Source organism: Falco biarmicus, chromosome 14, assembly GCF_023638135.1.
Source record: "Falco biarmicus isolate bFalBia1 chromosome 14, bFalBia1.pri, whole genome shotgun sequence".
In the NCBI taxonomy this organism is placed as follows: Eukaryota; Metazoa; Chordata; class Aves; order Falconiformes; family Falconidae; genus Falco; species Falco biarmicus.
The window spans coordinates 15,581,053-15,601,018 of record NC_079301.1 but is presented as its reverse complement, the minus strand read 5'-3'; the positions used below and the strand labels follow the sequence as shown (position 1 = coordinate 15,601,018).

At 40.4% G+C, this 19,966-nt stretch overlaps 1 protein-coding gene across 6 annotated transcripts in view; it reads left to right on the top strand.

The window, feature by feature from the left end:
- The window catches only part of NRK (Nik related kinase), a 105,676-nt gene extending 89,333 nt beyond the window's left edge, over positions 1 to 16,343 (top strand). For all 6 annotated transcript variants that reach the window (XM_056359457.1, XM_056359456.1, XM_056359454.1 and 3 more), the window contains 5 exons: positions 1,248 to 1,348; positions 1,850 to 1,999; positions 5,316 to 5,475; positions 14,324 to 14,463; positions 15,162 to 16,343. In XM_056359457.1, coding sequence (XP_056215432.1) covers positions 1,248 to 1,348; positions 1,850 to 1,999; positions 5,316 to 5,475; positions 14,324 to 14,463; positions 15,162 to 15,245 — 635 coding nt within the window. In that variant the 3' untranslated portion in view covers positions 15,246 to 16,343. The remainder of the gene's footprint in view (positions 1 to 1,247; positions 1,349 to 1,849; positions 2,000 to 5,315; positions 5,476 to 14,323; positions 14,464 to 15,161) is intronic.
- Positions 16,344 to 19,966: the final 3,623 nt, after the last annotated feature.

Sequence of the window (19,966 nt, the reverse complement as noted above, 5' to 3'; positions counted from 1 at the left end):
GTTACCTTGTGGTTGGTTATAGCTAGAGCACCCACATATTCCACTTCAGTTGCTCATCTTTGGGTTTGGTGTGGTTTTTTTAAAAAATAAAATAAATAGAAATAGTCATCCTAAAATTAGGCAAACATTTGACAGGAGCTTCCGTGTTTACATACGACAAGCCACTCTTACTTCCTTGACTAAACAGCTGCTGTTGTTTTTCTCTTGGTGAATCTTCTTGTATCTTGACCTTTGGTTTTACAGCCATTTTTCCAGGTAGAAGAGGAAAAGGTTGAACTCTTCCACATTTTAGTGGAGTTTGGTTTGTTGGTTGATTTTTGTGGGTTTGTGGGGTTTTTTTTCTCTGCCTATGTGAGATTTTCCTGACCAGTGTCTTATCCTTAGCCACTCTTCATGCCTCTGCTATACTGTTTGGCTGGTGTGAACTGCTCCTTTTGTAAGCCACAAGGGCTGATGAAGCCCTCCTCCCACAGAAAACAACCCTCACTTCAGTAGTGTAACACCTGCATCTTTTAAAAATCCCTGCCAAGCAGATGCTGAATATGAAATGAAGGGTAAATGCTTTTGGATGCAATACCCTGGTGTTCTGTTTCCAAAGCAAATGCTTGTCTCTGGCAGGGTGAAAACACAATGTACCCAGAAGCCTTAATTTTCAGTGCATGATTCTTCATTTATTCTCGATGGACCCAACATGACCTTAATCATCTTAGAAAAATTACTCATCTCTTAAATGCTTACTCATCTCGGAAACATGGAAGTCCTTTGCCCACGCTAGCACATGGGGATTTAACCCTGTGCATGAACAGTGAAATGAAAATTAATCCTGCAGAGTGTAACAGAATTGTTCAGCTAACAGCACCATTCCTCCCACAGCAGCTTATTCACAACCAGTTATGCTGGGGTGTGTTCACACTTGAAAAATAAGGTAGGTGGGCTTAGCTGCAGGGTCAAGACCCTTTTTCCTGACCAGTAAGATATGTATTATTTGTTTTCATAGGTACATGAAAAGCAATATGTAAAAGTTCTTAACAGTCATCTGGCTTTATTGAGAATAAATGAACTATATGTTTTCAGTCAAGGTATTGTCACTTACACAAAGTGTTAAACATTGATATCCAGAATTCATTAGTCTCCTTTGTTGGGTAATGTCTACCTCTAAAAGCAGTCCGTTGAAATTATTTCATGTGATGAGATGGTCTTGCCAGTGTCTGTCTGGTGCCTAAGGAATTGTTCTTCTTGTATTACAGTAAAATATGAGAGAATCAAATTCCTTGTAATTGCTTTGAAAAACTCAGTGGAGGTTTATGCTTGGGCTCCAAAGCCTTATCACAAATTCATGGCTTTTAAGGTAAGTGAAACTTCACTCTGGTTCAGATGTATTGCTGTCCCTCATCTACTCTTTGCTTTTGTTTTTTGTTGCTTTGTATAACATTCTTTCAAATAAAATGTAGCACGTTTGACATACATTGGAGATGGCAGTCATAAAACCACCACAGTCAGGATTCTGTTAGCTGTGAATAACTTGTTTCAGGGCTGTGCCAAAAAGTACATTTGAGTTCACAAAGTTGATGCTGATTTCCCTCAAAAGAGGAGGAAATTGAACATGAATGGTTTGAACATGAATGGTACTTAGCCTAATTTTCGCCTAGTGCATTTCTATAATCTGGATTTTTTTCAAAATACAACTGAACTCTCCTTGCAACTTGGTGGATGGTGGATATTTAGCTCTATAAATGCAACATACTATTTAACAAAAGTAGCTGTCTAACTTTGGAGTTTTGAAAATTCTTAAGGTCGTATGTAAACCAACAGCTTTATTGTGTTTTACAGTGTATTTTTCCTTTTCCAGTCCTTTACCGCACTTCATCACAAACCGCTGTCAGTTGACCTGACCGTTGAAAATGGACAAAGATTAAAAGTCATATATGGCTCCCTAGTAGGCTTTCATGCTATTGATGTGGACTCTGGATCTGTATATGACCTGTACCTTCCAACACACGTAAGATACTCCAAAAAGTTATGTAAATGCCTCTGTTCTTTGGCCTGTATATGTATGATGATCAGGTTAAGAGTTGTGCTATATTTCAGAAGACAGGGTTAGGAGATAAAATTACTGTATATCAGCTAATAGAAAACCACTTTTCATATACTTTTATAACACTGAAGCTCTGTTAAGAGGCTTTTATCACATTTAGAATAACAGTTTTAATGGCATGATGTCAGAAATCCTGTTGTATGGACAGTGCTATTTTTAATTGATTTATCCGGGAAATTCAGGACTCCTTAAGCAATCAAAGACACCACAATATCTGTGTGAGTTTAGGTGACTTTTACAATCTATCACCATGCTTTTCAATCTTACTAACAAGCTGATTAACCTATTGCTGAATTGGGCTGGAATTTGGCCTGGGTTACAAAAGCCGTTGCCACATATTTTAGTCTCGATCCACTGCAAGCATGTTACCTTTGCACCAGTGAGTGCCTGTAGCTAGAGGATCCAGGTGTACATGTGCACCCGTGAACAATCCCAGTCTCTTCACCGTGGAGCAAAGTTGCATTTCTTTCACGTGATTAAAGATCCAGGCTATGTGTGCAAAATGTGATTTGCCTTTCAGTCACAACTTTGCAGAAACCCAACTTCCAGACTAAATAAATTTGCTGATTGTCTTACCGTTCAGTTGCCCATGAAATCAGTCCTTAAATCCAAAAGAATTTTTACATTTTCCTCAGGATTTTCCCATTAGATTTGTCAAGAAATTGGCATGAAGGTGTTGATTTCTGGTTGATGCATGCATATTGCATTGTGCATCCATTCATTGAGGTGATGGTGATCGCTAAATTCCTGCTTAAACTCAGATCATGGAAAATTCCCATGCAGAAGTGAATGACTGTCATGGGGCTGCCCAATATGAAGTCTGTGCTATGGTTTAAATCTTTTTTGTTGGTTGGTTCGCTTATTTTTTAGCTGTTCTAGATAGTTGTTCTCAAAGCTGTGAGTACTAAAAGCTAGAGAAACCTGAGGGCTTCGGTTTTCAGCAGGTTCCCAGGGCTCCAGTTTGATGGGAGGCTCCTGGCAAGGAAACTTCTGTGCACACTTGAGAACCTCCCTGAAGTCAACAGCTCTCCCGAGGGGCAGGGGGTTAGCTCATCTGGGTGCCATGGCCTCCCTGCATCCCAAGGCAACATGTCGCGAAGTTACGCTCAGGAGATCTGAAGAAGTCTCATCCCAGATCTGCATGTTGCAGCGTGTGCCTTGAACCCTTTTATTTTTTAACTTCTTCTTCTCCACTCTCAGCCCCACGTTTTCAAACCCAGTGAAAACCCACACCTCCCGTGCAAGCCACTTGATCCCTTGCTGCCCTGGCAAGTACAGCCTTCAGATGCTGTCAGGCCTGAGCTCCTCATGGACACGGTGTTTGAGGATGGCTGTTAAGCTTTATAAACTTCTCTTCAATTAAAAACTATTAAAAATTTAAAAAAACAAAACAAAACCAAAATCTTTTCTAGCGGTTCAGAAGAAACCGTTGGATCACCTGATAAAAGCTTGCACTGTTTGTTTCTGTGCTGGGTTTGGTAAGAGACTTCGTATCTGTTTTGTTAGAGGGTTTATTTAATCTGACAATTAATGGCTTTGTTAACCATGCAACATGAAACAGTCACATCAGTTTATAACTCTGAGCGTGGTGCCCGCATGCCATCCCTGGAAGCTGGTTGCTAAGCAAGGTGAATAATGACTTATGAAAAAGATCATTAGCATAATTGCCCAAGATGAGAAAGGCAAAGACAAAAGTGAACCTTCTCAGAGGCTTTAGTTTTTCAACAGGCTGCAGATATAATTATGTACCTGATGAAAGAGATTTCCCAGGTGACTGTCCTGAATATGTGGGGCACCTTTAAGACTGACTCCGCTTGTGTGTGCTCTTCAACCAAAAGTTAGAACGTACTAAAAATATATTTTCCCTTTAGAGTCTTAGACCTGAAATAAATCTGCTGCTACAGTGGCTGTATCTTTTTCAGTATTTTATTATTTTAAAGAACATCTGTTAGAATTGGGTAATTCTCTCAAGGAGCTTTGTGGTGGCAACAGACCCGACGTTAACAGGCTGACTCTAGATACTCTTGCTTTCTGGTAGCCTCTTTTCCTGGTTCCCCATCTCTTTCTTCATCTCTTACCTGCTTCGATCGCTCATGCGAGTACCAAGGCAACGCATTAAAATTGCTCTGCGACTCTGGATCCCCGTTCTAGTGTTACGGATAGTTGTTGCGGAGGCACGGAGTCAAGTGGTTGGCCTGAGTGTGCTCAGTTTGGCAAGTACAGCTTCAGTGCTTCTTTTACTGTTCCTTGTGCCCTTACAGTGTGCATAAATGTATGTGCTTGAAGGAAAAAAAAAAATAATCTGTGTGTTGCTGGCTTGTGCGAATGATGTAAAACTCCAGTCATACGCTTCCTATTAAAATATTAATTCTAGCGCTTTACTATTTAACATCCTGTTTTGAGTAGTGCTTTAAACAGGGAAGTGTTTTGTTATTGTTTTTTAAAGCTGTCCTCTTTTCCTTTCAAGAATGATTTCATCAAACCCCATCTTCACTGTTGTGTACTTCAGACTTTTTTTTTTTCTCCACTTGGGACATGTTGGCTTCTGGGAGAGATTCTAGTGCATTGAACAGCTATTAAAATAATTTGTGTGAGTGACATGCAGCGTTCCTGTGGCATGCAGAAAATGTGTACAGAACAGCGTTTAAATGGGGAACTCTTTTTAGTGAAGGATGTGGGAAGGGTTAGGGTTAGGATGGCTTGTATTTGAAAGGTCCAGGTAGCTTTTCAACTGGCTGTAAATATTGTTATAGCTTGTGAGTGGGGATAGGGAAATAGCATGGAAAGTGAAAGCACTGATTTCCTGGAACGTGAAAGTGTTTGTCCTTCCTCCATCTTCTGAAATAATTGTGAATTCAAATTTGTTTCATCTTTCTTCTACTTAAAGAATGCAATTGTTTTGTGAGTAAGTAAATATTATTGTGTCTCAGCGGCTCCATGGCTTCTTGAAACCAATTAATACCGGTAAATGTATAGTGAAATATGGAACATTGATTTGTTTGCAAACCTACTGTGATATTCAAAGGGGGAGGAGGGGAGAAAGCCTGTTTCAGAGGCTAGCTAGCAAAATACGCAGCCTTCCTGAAAACAGGCGTTTCTTTCACTTTCCATGAGCCATGAGCTAGTTTTTTTTATCGCTCTGCCAAGCTAGTTGGATTGATGTAGTCACTAAAATTGCAGTCCATTTTCTGATATAAATCTTAGTAAAATATGATTCTAGATCCAGGGGACTATTCGCCCACATGCCATTATCATCCTCCCGAATACCAGCGGAATGGAGCTTTTACTCACCTATGAAGATGAAGGCATCTACATTGATATATATGGGCATTTCACAAAGGAGACGGTTTTACAGTGGGGAGAAATGCCAGCATCTGTAGGTAGGTATGAAAAATAGCACTTTATTAAATATAAGACTGCTGCGTGAAGCCTGACTTCTTTATGAGGTTTGTATCCGTATGAAAGGGGTATGGCACATAAAGGAGCTTCTGAGCAAACCAGATGTGTAAACAGATTTATGTATGTTTGTGTTAAGACAGCCAATGATTGCAATAGGGTCTTCACATTTGGATCGTAGCGTTTGTATTCTTGTCGCACTCTTTATGGCATCATACCTTGGCTATACAGCCAGGGTGTATATTCACTGAGGATACAGCTTACTACCAGCTTTCACAGAGAGAATTACGTGACTTACAGGGGCGGGGGGGAAAGGTGTTCTTGTTTCCTACTCCGATTGTTCATAGCCCATAGCGTTTTATGTAAAAATTCACAGCTGTGGAGAGGTCAGTTTACTGAAGAGATCTGTAACTGCTGTCAAATGGCCCCTTAATTTTACCACTTTAGATTCATGGGGCTGCCAGCCCAGCGTGTTTCTAATAGATTCTCAGTCTCTCCATGCTTGCGGGTGGCTGTGCAGGAGATTCCGATGGTATTGTAGCCAGGCCAGCTTTTTGTTTCACCTTCCCCAGAGGACTTCAAGTTAACAGTGTGGGGAAAACCAAGAACAAGACAGGCAGATTTTTTTGGTTTTACTATTGGTTGCTTTTAATTTCTTTCCTGGTTCACTCCTGGTCTCCTGCATCTTAAAACAAACATACCAACAAACAAAGCCCAAGATGCTTAGGTTGTACAAAAGCATAGTATTTGCTTGGCAGAAACTGGATGCCACAGTGCAAAATCAAGGATGCTCACCTTTCTCCTTTCACTTCCATCTGGGTAGTTTTAGGAAAAGTTAAAATCAGGAGAATAACACCCTTGAGTAAATGCTGGGTTTAACATTTGTAGAGGGTTTCCACAGTATTGAGGGCAAGAAACCCACCTCTGGAACACAAATCGTGACATGACAACTTATCTTTTGCACTTTTTCAATAAAATTCAGCAGCAAAATGGGTTCAGTTTCAACAGGCAGGTAGAAAGTTATGAGCTAACTAGACAGTGTTTCCTTCCCTTCACTGAGCAGCCTTATCCCCAATTCTCAGCCCATATTCAGAGCTACTGAGCATAATTAAAATGTTTCAAGCCCATTCTCCATTTTTCATAGGAATATCTAATGGTCTTTGATATGTTGAAATTTTACATCCCCCTTAGAAACACTGTAAGAAATAGTCAATAATCAAAAAGCAATTAGTCAGCCAAGGTAAGAAGAGCTCTAATGAGAAATACTGAACATAACTGGGAGCTGCACTGACAGATGCTATCTGAAGGAGACTGAAGCTTGCAAGAAGCATGGCGTTATGGGACGCGCTTCCTTAGACATTACTAAAAGTAGCAAGCTTACTAATGTGAATGTTTTCTTTAAACTGTAATGTCTCATCCATCTGATGATGTGCATAGATGGTATATGATTTTCATAACTATTTAAACTCTCCTTTGTTTTCCCACATGTACTTCCATCAGTTAGAACTCGTTTTTCCCTCCCTTGGGAAGAATCAATTTTGAAATCCGTGGATTTATATAAGCATCCTGCAAGAGATTAACCCTAATCCCATGTTTACTACTTTTTAAACCATGGATGTTATTTTAAACTATTACAGGCTTTTCTAGTTGTATTATTACTATAAGCTATGTCCTAAAGAGTCACTGTTACTAGATAGTGTTTCAAAGATGGATGATATATAGGGGACGAGGGGCTTCCTTGCATCCTGCTTTAGAAAGGGGGGATATTGCAAGAAGGGTCACAGATCTATGACTCCTACTTGGAAATTTGCAGTTTGTGTCACTGGGCACTGATTCGTCTCAAAGCTTTTTCACTTACTCTAGACAGAGTTTGCAGGAGTGCCTCAGAAGCACAGCAGAGAGAGCTTGAGTCCTTCTCCCTAGGGCTGTTGAAAGTACTGAATCATCAAACCGACAGATACGAGGGAGAGGTTTGTAAAGCATTCTTGTAGCCTGGAAATCACACTGTCTTGACTTCAGTAAAAACTCCCTTGCGTGTATGCAGCTAGCATTTAAGTGAATAAAACTTCACCACTTTGGACCAGGTGAATATGTGATCTTCTGTGCTAGTTAATTAGTTTAAAACAGCCTTCGGTATACTTCTGGCTAGTCATAATACTCTCAATTCCTCAAGGTTGATTACATCTTAATAGAAGGAATGCCATTTGGACGTTTGCCTTTCCATGTGCTCATACAGCTGTTTCTCCTGTTCTTCTGCACACCACGATGATAATCAATTGCATGGAAAGCTATCAGTACAAAATTGCCTACGTGTTTTTGTTACAGTATTTTAGGGCATAAAATAGGAAGAGGATGGAGAAGATGCTTCTGAGGGTGGGTGGCAGCCTGTCTGGTGAATTGTACTGTACAGAAGTTGAAGAGTTTTGTCTATGTGAATAGTTCAGATTTTCTCTGTAGTCAGTCTAGAGAAATGGGCATCACCGTGGGAAGGTGGTGCCCATCCAGGTATAATGAAACATCCTGCTCAGGAGGCAGGGAGGGAGGGAGAGAGATGAAATGGTTTGGATAGTAAGGTTAGGGGAGCTGACTAAACAGCCAGTTCTTTGTAGAACTTCTCCCAGGGCTCAGAAAGCAGGACTGCAGTTTTGTCTGGAAGGAAAGGTGTCTGTCTCCATCCATCCGTCTCACTTGTTTTTTATACTTCTGCAGATTCCAGAACTGAAGGGAGGCAGACTCCAAACAGCCCCTCTCAGTTCTCAGTTGTCATTGGAAAAATTTCCAATACATTAGCTTGAGAACCCTTGCGTTTCTGCTGCTACTGCAGCACTCCTGATATCTCAGAAATTGATTTCTTTGGAACAGAAACTGTCAGTCTTTGTGAGATGTGGTACAAGATTAATTTGACTTCTGACTGGAATCCCATTTCCACTAAAACCAAATTAAACCAACCTCCAATTCAACACACAAACTTTAAACAAAGAGCTGTCTTAACTATTATTTTAATGTTTCCTACTAGCTCCTATTAATTTTCTTGATCCTTTGAAATTCTTGGCCTCAGACAAAAACTTTAACTATTGTAACAGAAGTGTGAATAACTTGTGTTGTTTGCACGGTCAAACTTAGGGGGGGCGGAACTTGAAAGTTTCATAAGACATCCCCTTTTCCTGGAATTTCCAGACACATTTCAGACCTCCTAAAGTCTGTATGAGCTCATTTTAAAGTTTTCACTCTGTGTTTCAGAGATAGAAGGGTCTTTTGTTAACTTCAGGGTGCTCTCTAGTCATCCTTTGCTCACTTCTTGATTTCTTTAAACAATTACTTTGAAAGAAAACTTTTGTAGTTGGTGAGAATATCTTGACTACAAAAAATAAAAAATAGTTTGTATTATTATAATTGATGGATTTAGGGCAAGGGTATCTAAATATAGCTTACTCTCATAGTCTTTAAGTTAGAACCTCCGTGACCGATCTGTTAATAAGAAATTGGAGAGAGGAAACTCAAATCCTGTGGGAAATTAAAATTGTAGAAGTACTTTATCTATGTTTAATCTGAAAGATATTTCACATATGGAGGGCTAAATACAAATATAGCTGTAATATTTTCTTTCTATAAAACAGGATTTAAAAAGGGTTTAAGTAACATTAAGTTAATAAGATTGGGGAGCACTTTTGCCCTTTTGTGTGAGTAATGAATCTATGTAATCTTAGAGGGTTGTCACACAACTGGATTTTCCCAGAGTGGGGAACCAATAGAAGTCCTGATTTCCTTTGCCATGTATGTATTAGAAGCAAAAAGGATGTTATGTAGAGAAACAGACGGTATTACCAAGAGGGGGTTGAATCCCTGCCTCAGTGCTCTATCAACACACTCACTGGTTCTTGCAGCGGTTGGTGTCCTGCTCGTGCACAGAGAATGCTGGCTCGTATCTGAAGGGTTCTTGTTAGCCAGGTCTCCTGCACGCTTTTTCTTCAGGAAACAGCAAAAAGCATTCAAACAAGCAGACAGTCACCCCAGATACATTTCCGGGTTGGGTTACCAGTTCTACTGGAATAATTACAAAGGAGTGAATAACAACTTGGAACAGAGCAGCTTTGGAACAGAGGTGCACAGACACATGCATGTTTGGGGGCAGGGGGGGAGGGGAAAAAAAGAAAGACAGTCATAATAAATTTATTCCTAACTTGCTTAGGGTGGTTAGGGAACTGTATGTGTTAGCCCTTTGTCCAGTACAGCCTAACCAAAACATACAGGAGAAGAACACCTGCCTTCCATGGCCAATTCCTTAATTTGTCCATTTGTGAGCTTATTAAGCCTTAGGGGGTTTTTTTCCTTCTTGATTTTGACTCTCTAACCTCTCTCATTTGGTGAAAGTTCTCCGCAGCTGTGACTGGAGAAAGAAAATACCCACTTTTATCCAGGTAACATAAATAATAGCAGTAATACTGTTTAACAGAATTGCACTAGAGAAGTTACCAGCTCCTTCCTCAGCTTTCCTACCCAAAATTGCTTAACTTGGGGGCAGTTAAGTTTTAAAGCATGGGTAACAGGTAGAAGTACATGCAGATAGCTCATCAATCCCTAATCAGTGATCAGCAGCATCCCTGGAGAGCTCAAGGCTGGATTTCAGTGGAAACAAGCCTTGCTACATTACAGGACACTGTTGGTATCTCCGTAGGTTATTTCCATTCCCGATTGTCAACGTGTATTCCCTTCCATTTGTCTAAAAATAATCAAACATGCTTTCCCCAAAGAGTGGAGAACCAGTAAAGGTTGTGATTTCATAAAGCATACTGGGTTTGACTGAAGGGCCAAAGCAGGGCTCTGTGGAAGTGTGCTCAGTTTTAAGATCTCTGTGGTCTGCAATAGCTGCTATCTTTTCCTGTCAGCAAAGCCATCAGTGGATATTCTTTTCATGTTTGTGCCCAGCTGCATACTTACCTGAGGCAATTGTCTCAAACGTGTACACAAAAGCAAAATGCAGTAGCTTTTTTGGCATTGAATTTCACCTACGCACATACTGTCTCAAAAAAAAAAAAAAGGAATTCAGTAACGCAGCAAACACTTCGCTTTTACCCTGTGAAACAGAGTTTGATACCGTGACTCAGGCATGCAAAAGTGGGTCAGGCTCTTTTAATTCATGTTCCGTTTGTTCATTTCAAAGTTCTTGGTTTATCTGGAATCAGTTGCCTGGGGAATTTTTGGAGTGTCCATCACTAGAGAGGTCTTTAAGGTCGACTTAGACAAACAACTGTCAGAAGTGATACTGATGTGGCACAGAGATACGGGTGGAAGGTGCACTGAGGTCCTTTCCTGCCCTATTTCTGTAACACTAGTCGGAAAAGCCCAATTTTATGATAGTTTGCTAAAAGCAGGCTGGCTTCTGCTCTCATGCAGAGGTCAATTGGGAATAACTGCTTAGGGCACTGAGCCAGATTCAGCAGATGAGATCAGAAGGGGATTTTTGAAGGGAAACAGTTTTAAAAAAAGAAGAAAGGTTAAGAAGGAACATGAGATGGTAGCAGTACCTGATTTCTGTGGTACCAGTGTCCTTGTCTCATTCAGGGTGTGAGTTTGCTGCTGGTGTAAGACTGAGATCATTAGCTCATGTCAGTGACACTTCGTAGAAGTTAATGGATGCAATATGGCTCAGTTATTTCTTTCACCTTTCCTGTCTCCCTCAACGATTTCCCCTTGGAAGCAGTCACTTCCCTGCGTGGGGGCTCTGCTCAACTTCATGCTAATCCACAGTGTAAACAGGAAATACCAAGTCTCCCCCCCAAGTTTAGAGTGTTGCTCCTAATACTTTCATGATGCTAAGAAACTGATTTTGAGCTCACTTTGCTTACTAACTTTATGGCATATATTCTTTGATGTCCAGGGGGTAACGCTGCTATAAATGGTGTAACAAGAACCACAGCTCATGCACAGCTGTAGGTCTCTTAAGATAGGCAGTAATCGGGGCGAAGCAGGGGAACTTCAGCTAACTGAATAACGTTGTTCCAGCACATTAAGCAATATTGGCACATCAGTGTGAGTCAGTATGTGCCTTTTCTGCTGAGCTACTGTCCAAAGGACTAGAGTGGCTGTCCAAGTCTAGGGTTGCTAGAAACCAGTACAGTCTTGCACTGGGTGTAATATAAACACCCTTATATGTTGCCAGTTGGAAGCATAGGATATTTTTAGCTAAAGCTTGTTGAGGTGGCAAGTGGACTCAAAATGAGTATTCCTAAGTTGCTCGTGGTATAGCAGCTTTTGTTCCAGAATATGACAACTTTATTCTGAGTATCTAATTGGCTCTCCGTTCAGTGCTCCTGCGTGGGAAGATTATCAAGACTCAGTACTGACCTTTGAATTCACAGCCTGTTATCCTCCAAATTAATTTCCATGTATAGATAAATCCTCGTAACTGGACAAGCCCAGAAATGGTATAATGAGGCCTTTTTGTTGCCATGTTATTCCACAGCTGCAATTTGGGAAAGAATGTTTCGATTCTGCTACAAGAATGAGGTTTTGTGCCACTTGCACTTGACTGAAATTTGCCATTGTCAGTTGACAGTTCTCAGTATACAGGCTGGCCAGTAGAGCGCCGGTGGCTGAACTTGGCAGATCTGTGTTATCGTGTTCCTAGTGTAGTACTGCTTGGAGATCAGGTCTCCCCTGAACATAGCAGCAGTGGTCCTGTCATCCAGGGCTTTCTATCGCAGATGACCTAGAGGTTGTACCGGAGCTGAATTAAGCTGTTACTGAGAGCTGCAAGATGCTATCAAACTGAAATCTGCCAAAGGCACGGGCACAGCTGATACAGGCAGCCTACTGACAACTTGAGTGCAGATTTCATGTAGTGGAAAAGATAGGAAGACTTCCGAGTGGATTAGGTCTTTGTTGCCTTTTTTTTTTTTTTTTTTAATTAAATGGCATAACCACAGAATGCTTTCATGCTGTTTGTATATATGCACCTGCCTTGCTGTCCCACCCCCCAAATCCAGTGTGCCCCTTTCTGTTGCGTTCAAAAGCGAAGTTTGAAAAAGTTAATATGATGTCAGTTGTTACCAAAAATAGCAAATGTCTGACTATTGCATCGCTTCTTCAGTTTCTGTGTGGTCTGGGACTGCCTTTGTAGCTACAGCCTGCACATTGCACAGGCGCTGCCCTGGCGTGCATCACGCCGCTGCCACAGTGGCTCAGCAGTGTTGATGGCCGCCTTCCTTGCAGCCTGCCGCAGCAGTGCCCTGTCGTGCAACCTAGGAACTGAAGCGTAAAGAACAGATTGTAAAATGTATTGATTTCAGGTGCTTGATTTTTAGAAAATACCCTTGTCCCTTCTCTTCTTCCACTCAGATGTTCACTGCTCTTTTGCTTTCCAGACAGGATGGTTTCTTCCACTTTCTACATGGTTGGGATACTGGGAAAGAATGTTCTTGCTCTCAGCTCTAGTGGCAGGGAAGCCTTCAGTGCGCACAAAGAATAACTGAAAGGATACTAAACAGATTTAGGGGAAATTTGTAGACTCTGAGGGAACTAAAATCACAACATCGCAGCCAAACCGCATGTTTCCAAGGAGGTATAATATTCATACACTTGTTCTGACAAGAATTACAAAGCGAGGATTCCAAGTTAATATTAAATCAACTGCTAGAAGGATATACAGTCCGTCAGGCATATCGCCTTTATTTTCTGCTGTCCTTGTAAAGTAGAATTGCAGGGCATTGCTTCCTATAGCCATGTGTACTGAAAGTTTAATTTTTAGACTAAAACCTGAACCAACATGGATGGTTTTAAGAAACAGACATTGCTCACACTAATGATGTAGGACAGCCAAGCACTGTCCACTGAAGCTAAAAACCAGTCAAATGCACACATTCTCTCTACATCATTTCAGAGCACCAGAATTCTCAGACTAATGAAATAGCAGTTCATAGTTGAGCAAGAAGAACAATTTCTGAGCATTGACTATCAACAGAGCATAACTAATGTGTTTCTACCTTGGAAGCCCATACATGTACTAATCAGAGTGCTTTCATTGAAACCGTGCCTAATTTGAAATCTGTGGTGCTAACTCCTTCATAACTATTCCAATTTCTCATCTAATTGCCACGTTTAAAGGGAGTAGCCATAAGCTTCCACAGTGCTGGAGTATCTTCTGTTGGTTTTGGAGATATGGCACGTAACCACAGTGATGGGTTGACAATAGCTAAGGACACCAAACTAATCATGCCATAGTATCACGTCAAAAAGTATTTAGGTTTCAGACTGAGCTGAACTCTATAGCACGTACAAACCCAAACTCCCAATGGGAGGATATAGAGAAGACAGAGTCGAGGCTTTTCTTGGATGTGTACAGTGAAAGGACGAGAGGCAAAAATGGGCACAAGTTGCATCAAGAGAAATTCCCATTAGGTATTAGGAAGCAATCTTTAACCTTTATGGCAGTGACACATTGCAGCTGGGGCACAGCGAGGTTGTGAAATACCCATCAGAACATGTCTGGACAAGGTCCCGGTAGCCTTGTCTGATTTGGCCCTGCTTCAGGGACAGGGATTAAACAAGATGCCCTTCAGAGGTTTCCCCCAACCTATTGTGATTCTAAAATACGCAATACCAGCATACTTAAGATTTATGTCTAGAGTCCAAAATAAGTCTGAGAGGAGAAACTGAAATTTAGTTGCTGTTCCCAAGGCTTTTTGTGTAAACTTAAAACACAAATAATGCAGAATGTATTGTTATCAAAGAGAAACGCTTCAGATCCATATTAACATAAATGAGGCAAGAATCAGTCTTTTCACCTGCTAAATGGTATCAAATGTATATTTTCTTTTTTTCTCCCCCTTTTAGCTTACCTTCAGTCTAACCAGGTCATGGGCTGGGGAGAGAAGGCGATCGAACTGCGCTCTGTGGACACAGGAAATCTGGAAGGAGTATTCATGCACAAGAAAGCACAGAAGCTAAAATTCCTATGTGAAAGAAATGACAAGGTACAGAGATAAGTACAGTGTGGTGATTTAGCAAAAATGAGCAATAGTTGACTATGGCACTAAAACCATTTAATTTTTTAACTTTATTTTTACATTGGTTATCACTTAGTTATCACTTCCTTATTCAAAGCAAACGTAGTCACTGACCCCACAGAGCACTCATTATGGATATTCCGCACTTTCACACCACCCTGCTTTAGTCAGCCCTGTTATAACTCCTGTTCCACCCAGCCTTACCGGGTATCAGAGGTGACAACAAATACAGGCAGTTCAAAGCAGCCATCATGGAAAAAACCCAGTGCTCTAATATTTGAGATATTGCAGACACTAGAATGTGTATAATCACGTATGATTTGTTGCATGTAGCAGTTCTTGCATGTTCTGTGAAACCTGCTTAGTCCCACTGACATATTTAGAAAACTGGGGCCCCAAAACTGTTTAGATGAATTAATTTAAAATGTTCTCGTGTCTTTCCAAATAGGAAAAGAAATATACCAAAAAAATATATCCCAGTTGTATATATACCACAAGCACAGTTTCACTTTAAAGATTCTCATGGGATTAAAACTGAATTGGGATATAAATATCCTTGTATTTGGGACTGGCATTCTATCAGATTTTTTGTATGAGTAAAAATATTCTCATAAATGTAAACTGACAGTAGCTTCTTTTTTTTTTTTTTTTTTTCCCCTTCCAAGGTGTTCTTTGCATCTGTACAGTCAGGAGGCAGCAGTCAAATATACTTTATGACTCTTGGTCAAAACGTACTATTCAACTGGTAAATCACAACAAAATGAAGGATGCTTTGAAATTCCCTGTAGGTAGCAGTGTAAAATGCTTGGAGGTAATATACAAAAATTTGCACTTTTTACCTATAAAAATTTTGTCATTATTAACTTTTCAAAATTCATATTCCTTCCATATGGAAAGAATTCCATTTTCCTGTCAGAAGTATCGCAAACATGTTCAGTTTGTCTTCTAAAATATGTTGCAAACCAAGATTGTATTCACAGCATTGGAGAGAACAACTTTAATGAAGAATGTAGCCAATGCAAGAAGTTCCTGTACTCCGGAGAAGTGTACGCTTTCATTTTCACAGGTGATACAACCCTGGTATCTTGAGCTGAGGTCTCTTTCTTTTTTTGGACAGCAACATCTGTAGGTAGATAGAAAAATACAAACAAGTTGGGCAACAGGTTGGAATCTACTTTGTTTTGAATTGGGGATTGGCTTGTTTGGCATTTTAAGCAAGCTGTTACTGTTTCACCAAGACTCACTTGTCCAAGTCTTAGGATCAGTGGAGGAGCAGCTCTTCGTGACGGGATGCTCGAGGGGTTGTATCCTGTGCTGGGCAGACGGGTGCATTTCACTGCAGAGTTGTAAAAGCAACTACTTCTAGACATGTGCCCCATCTGGTAGATTTTACAGAAGCAGGGAGCAGACTTCATCTTTCTCTCAGGGCTGGATGCCTGAGCCCGTAGACACAGTTACTGTAGAATGTATTTGTAAAAACGGTTTGAATAGTAGTTTGTCAAAATCATCTATGCATAAAGCATTACGGACCTGAACCTGTCACTTTTATTCAGACACGGGACCCAGCTCGTGTGAGCTGATTTAAAGGCACTACCCATGTATATAAGGGCAGAGGATCAGGCACCTTCTTTTCTTCCCTTCTTGGTCTTTCAGCATCAAGTCTTCATGTATTTTTGTGTAAATATAATCTTTCCACAATGGATGTTTAGGATTAACAAATGTATTCTTAATATAGTTATGAAAATATCCAAAGAGTTAATCTATTATAAATAGAAAATATAAATAATTTCAGGTGCTTTCTATACTAATTACGTCTAAATAAAGCTGCATCCATTAGTGTCACTGGTGCCAGTGTTTCTGCATAAACTCTGTTCTCAGGGGCTTGTAACTTGGCCGTAAAACTATACAGATATAATATATATACACTATATATAATCATGTACTATGATTAAATTGTAGGGTTTAATGCAATCCTTATTTAGCTGATTTTTGGGTGTGCTTTGAAAATGTAAAGCATCAAATGTAATACAAAAGAGCTCTTTCCAGACATGATACAGTATAGATGACGTTGTAGGCAAAAGTGAAATTGCTAGCTACAGTGTTTGAAAATAGATTATTTTTTACTTGAAATATGTGATACTGAAAGGTGCAGGGAAAGTGTGTTGGAATATCTGGTCGTCTACCTCAAGGATGATGATTCAAAGTTGACTGAGAAGGGGAGAAATAAAGTTGTTTAAACCGATAGCTGTTTTGTAGAATATGTCAGGTGAAGTGAGTGTTCACAGTCATGCTGTGACTGACAGGTGCTCAGACAGCAGCCATCAGCTCCAGAGCTGGTACCCTTGTAGATGTCAGCAGAGAATCAAACTAGGCGCTCATCACCCTTCCCGTGCTTCCCCGCGCTGGCACCTCGGCTGCTGCAGGCAGGTCAGAGGTGCCCACACTGTTGCTGTCTGTATTCTTTGGCTATGTGGAGGACTGCACTTTCCAAAGTTATTAACATAGCACTTTTCACAAGCACTAGCTTATCTCAAAATGTCTAGTGGTTTTTTGATGAAGTATTTTCTTTTGCAGCGTTTTAACTTACAGAAAAATAAGCCGAAGGCCATACTGAAAAAATCCATGTGCTTAAATACTTGAATTGGTTCTTGATGTATGCGAGTAATGAGCTTGTGTGCAGTTAAAATCTGAATGGGATCCTGTGATCAGCAGTGCTGTGGGAAAGCAGGAGGTCTCTGGCTGTTTGTAGTAACATTCCCACCTGCTGCCGATGCCAGGACTGGGGTAAAAGAGCAAAACGTGGCTCGGGTCCCTGTGCTACTGAACACTGGGCTTGTTTTGATCAACCAAAAAAAAAAAAAACCACCCCAAAACCAAACAAACCTAAACCTGTAACACAGATGAAAGTTTTAATTACAGGTGTAAAATGATTTGCAGACAATCTGAAATATAACTTACTTGATTTTTTACTTCGAATAAAAAGTCCAAGAGACTGTGAAGAAAGAACAGCTTTCATTTTGTACCCAGCAGGTGTGCAAAACTTGCTTGCACAACTGCTCGTGCTATAAGCAATCAGTGATCCAGGCTGCCCTATAATATTTTTTTAAAGTGTGCTTATCTCAGCAGCCTCTGCATTACATGGGATGCATGAGAATTTTTTCCCTCCCCCATTTTGGCGTCAACAGGTAGGAGGCAGATTTTTCCTGATGCTAGGCATTAGTTAAAAAGCATTTAGCAGAGAACAGTGGGAATTTAGAACAACCCATATCAACAGATTAAAGAATCAAATGTGATCAAACGTGTTTAATATTAAAGTGTGACAGTAAGTTGACACACTGTGAAGATGTTTAGCTCTGTACGGGGCAGGGGGTGCTGAGGAGTTCAACAGAGGGAATGTGCACTATTACAGCGAGATTTTAGTTTTTCATTGTTTCCCTCTACTAGCTCTCTCCTCTTTCCAGCTATCTTTCAAGGCAGTGGGTTGGATTTCAATCTCTCACTTTGCATGTAAAACCATTGGAATTATTTGGGTTACATCCATGTCTAAATATGGAAAGAATCAGGCCCTTAGAGGTGAATGCTTTTAAAGGATGTAGAAGTGGTATTGCAAATAGCAATTTTGGATTTGGATGCAACAAGGAGAAGGCTGTGGCATTTTCTCATTATCAAGAGAAAATCACAATGGTTGAAGATGAGAAAGAGCCCAGATGTGTTGAGAAGGATAACAGAAGAGAGTGGAAGTGACTGAAGAGGGAGGAGGGAAAAGCGGAAGAAAATAAATAGGAGTAGCCAAAGGAGAGGGAGTGGATGTCTGGAACAGTGTATTGCTGTAGGAGGAATAAAAAAACAGGTTAAGGGGTGTTAAGGAAAAGAAAGTAGCCAAAGAAATTGAAAGGTATCTGGAGCGGCTGGGTGGTCTAAACACTGAATGAGAGTGTGTTGTGAATAACTGTTCAGTTCAAAGGCTAGAGGAAAAAAAAACGAGAGACCCAAGTCTATCCTGACGTAAATTTAACTATGCAAAATGTTTATCAGATTTGTAGTTCAACTCTGTGAGGTGTTTCTCTAGCTGTACTCTTTTGCTAACACTTTTAAAACCAAGGAGTGAACTGCTTAACAATGTGTTTTTCTAGTGATGTCACTTTGATGTCGACAAATGTTACAGGGGCAGAAGTGCAGAGTGTGAAGGATCCACGTCAGTAATCCTTTGGTACATGCAGTATCTAATGGCAGCTGGTGCTCCTAATGATGCATATGCCAAAACGTGATTGCACTAGTACTGCAGCAAGATAGTATTGTATGTGCCTGCTTTCATTTTAGGAATGGCAAACTCTACTCTGCAGCCTGAACCTTGACACAGGACTTTAAACCCTGGGAACAACGCAAGCCATGTACTGTACATTATGTATTGTTCCTAATCTTGAAATTGTACAACTGAAACAGTAATAAAAAATACTCTGAAAATCAAAACTAGTATTGTGCTTGTAAAATTCTTTTATACTGGCGTAAGTTATTGTAAAAATCGCAGAAAGCTTTGTTACTGTTTTCCAAATCCAGTCAGTATCCCTAGAGAAACATCTACCTCTGCCTACAGAGACACAGTGAATATATTTCCTTGCAGGGGATGAAGATGTTGAGGTGACAGTGTGAGGGTTCAGCCGAGAAGAGCGCCGGTAAGGGCGACAGCTGGCGTGGTGCTGTGCATGCTGCTAATGAGCTTCACGAGTGAATTTCTGTGTTTCTGCCTTTCTCTTTACACAAATACCCAGTGGGACCAAGGGCAGTGGAACTAGAGCAAAATGACAGCTTGCAGTCATTGATGCTACAAGAACATGTATGTTTATCAACCCAAATGCCAGGTTAGCCCAGTTCACTTTTTCTTGGGTATGCTCATGCAGTCTTTGTTGCCACATATAAAATTTATTGCTATACATAACAAGGTGTGATAGCACATTGTAGCTGCACCACTTAAGAATTAGGAATTTTGTCATTTATGCCAGTGCTGGGGTTGGAAGGGGTGAGGGCATGAAGCAAAATTTCTCGTCATTTTTTAACATGCAGAGTATTATTTTTCATCAATATTTTATCTCTTTTAAGCTAGCAGAGCACGTTGTTTCCAGCATTTGAGGTATGGAGTGGGATCTGTATTACAAGTTTAAAGACACCATGGTCACTTGATTGGGTAGATAACTTAGTTTTGCCAGTCATCATTGTTCTTTCCACCAAAAGTTACTTCCCAGCTTCAGTGATACAGTACATCTGGATTATTCCTTATCAGTTACTTCAGGTGAGTTTCACTTCCCAGCACAAGAGGAAATATATCAGGTTTAAGTTCCAGTACAATTCTCTGTTGGGCAGATTTTTTTCTCTCCTTTTTATTTGCTCACCTCCTTTAAAATGGGGAATAATTGTCGTAAGTAGTGATGCCAAAATGGTACAGAGTAACTGCTCAGAGACTAATTTTGTCTTT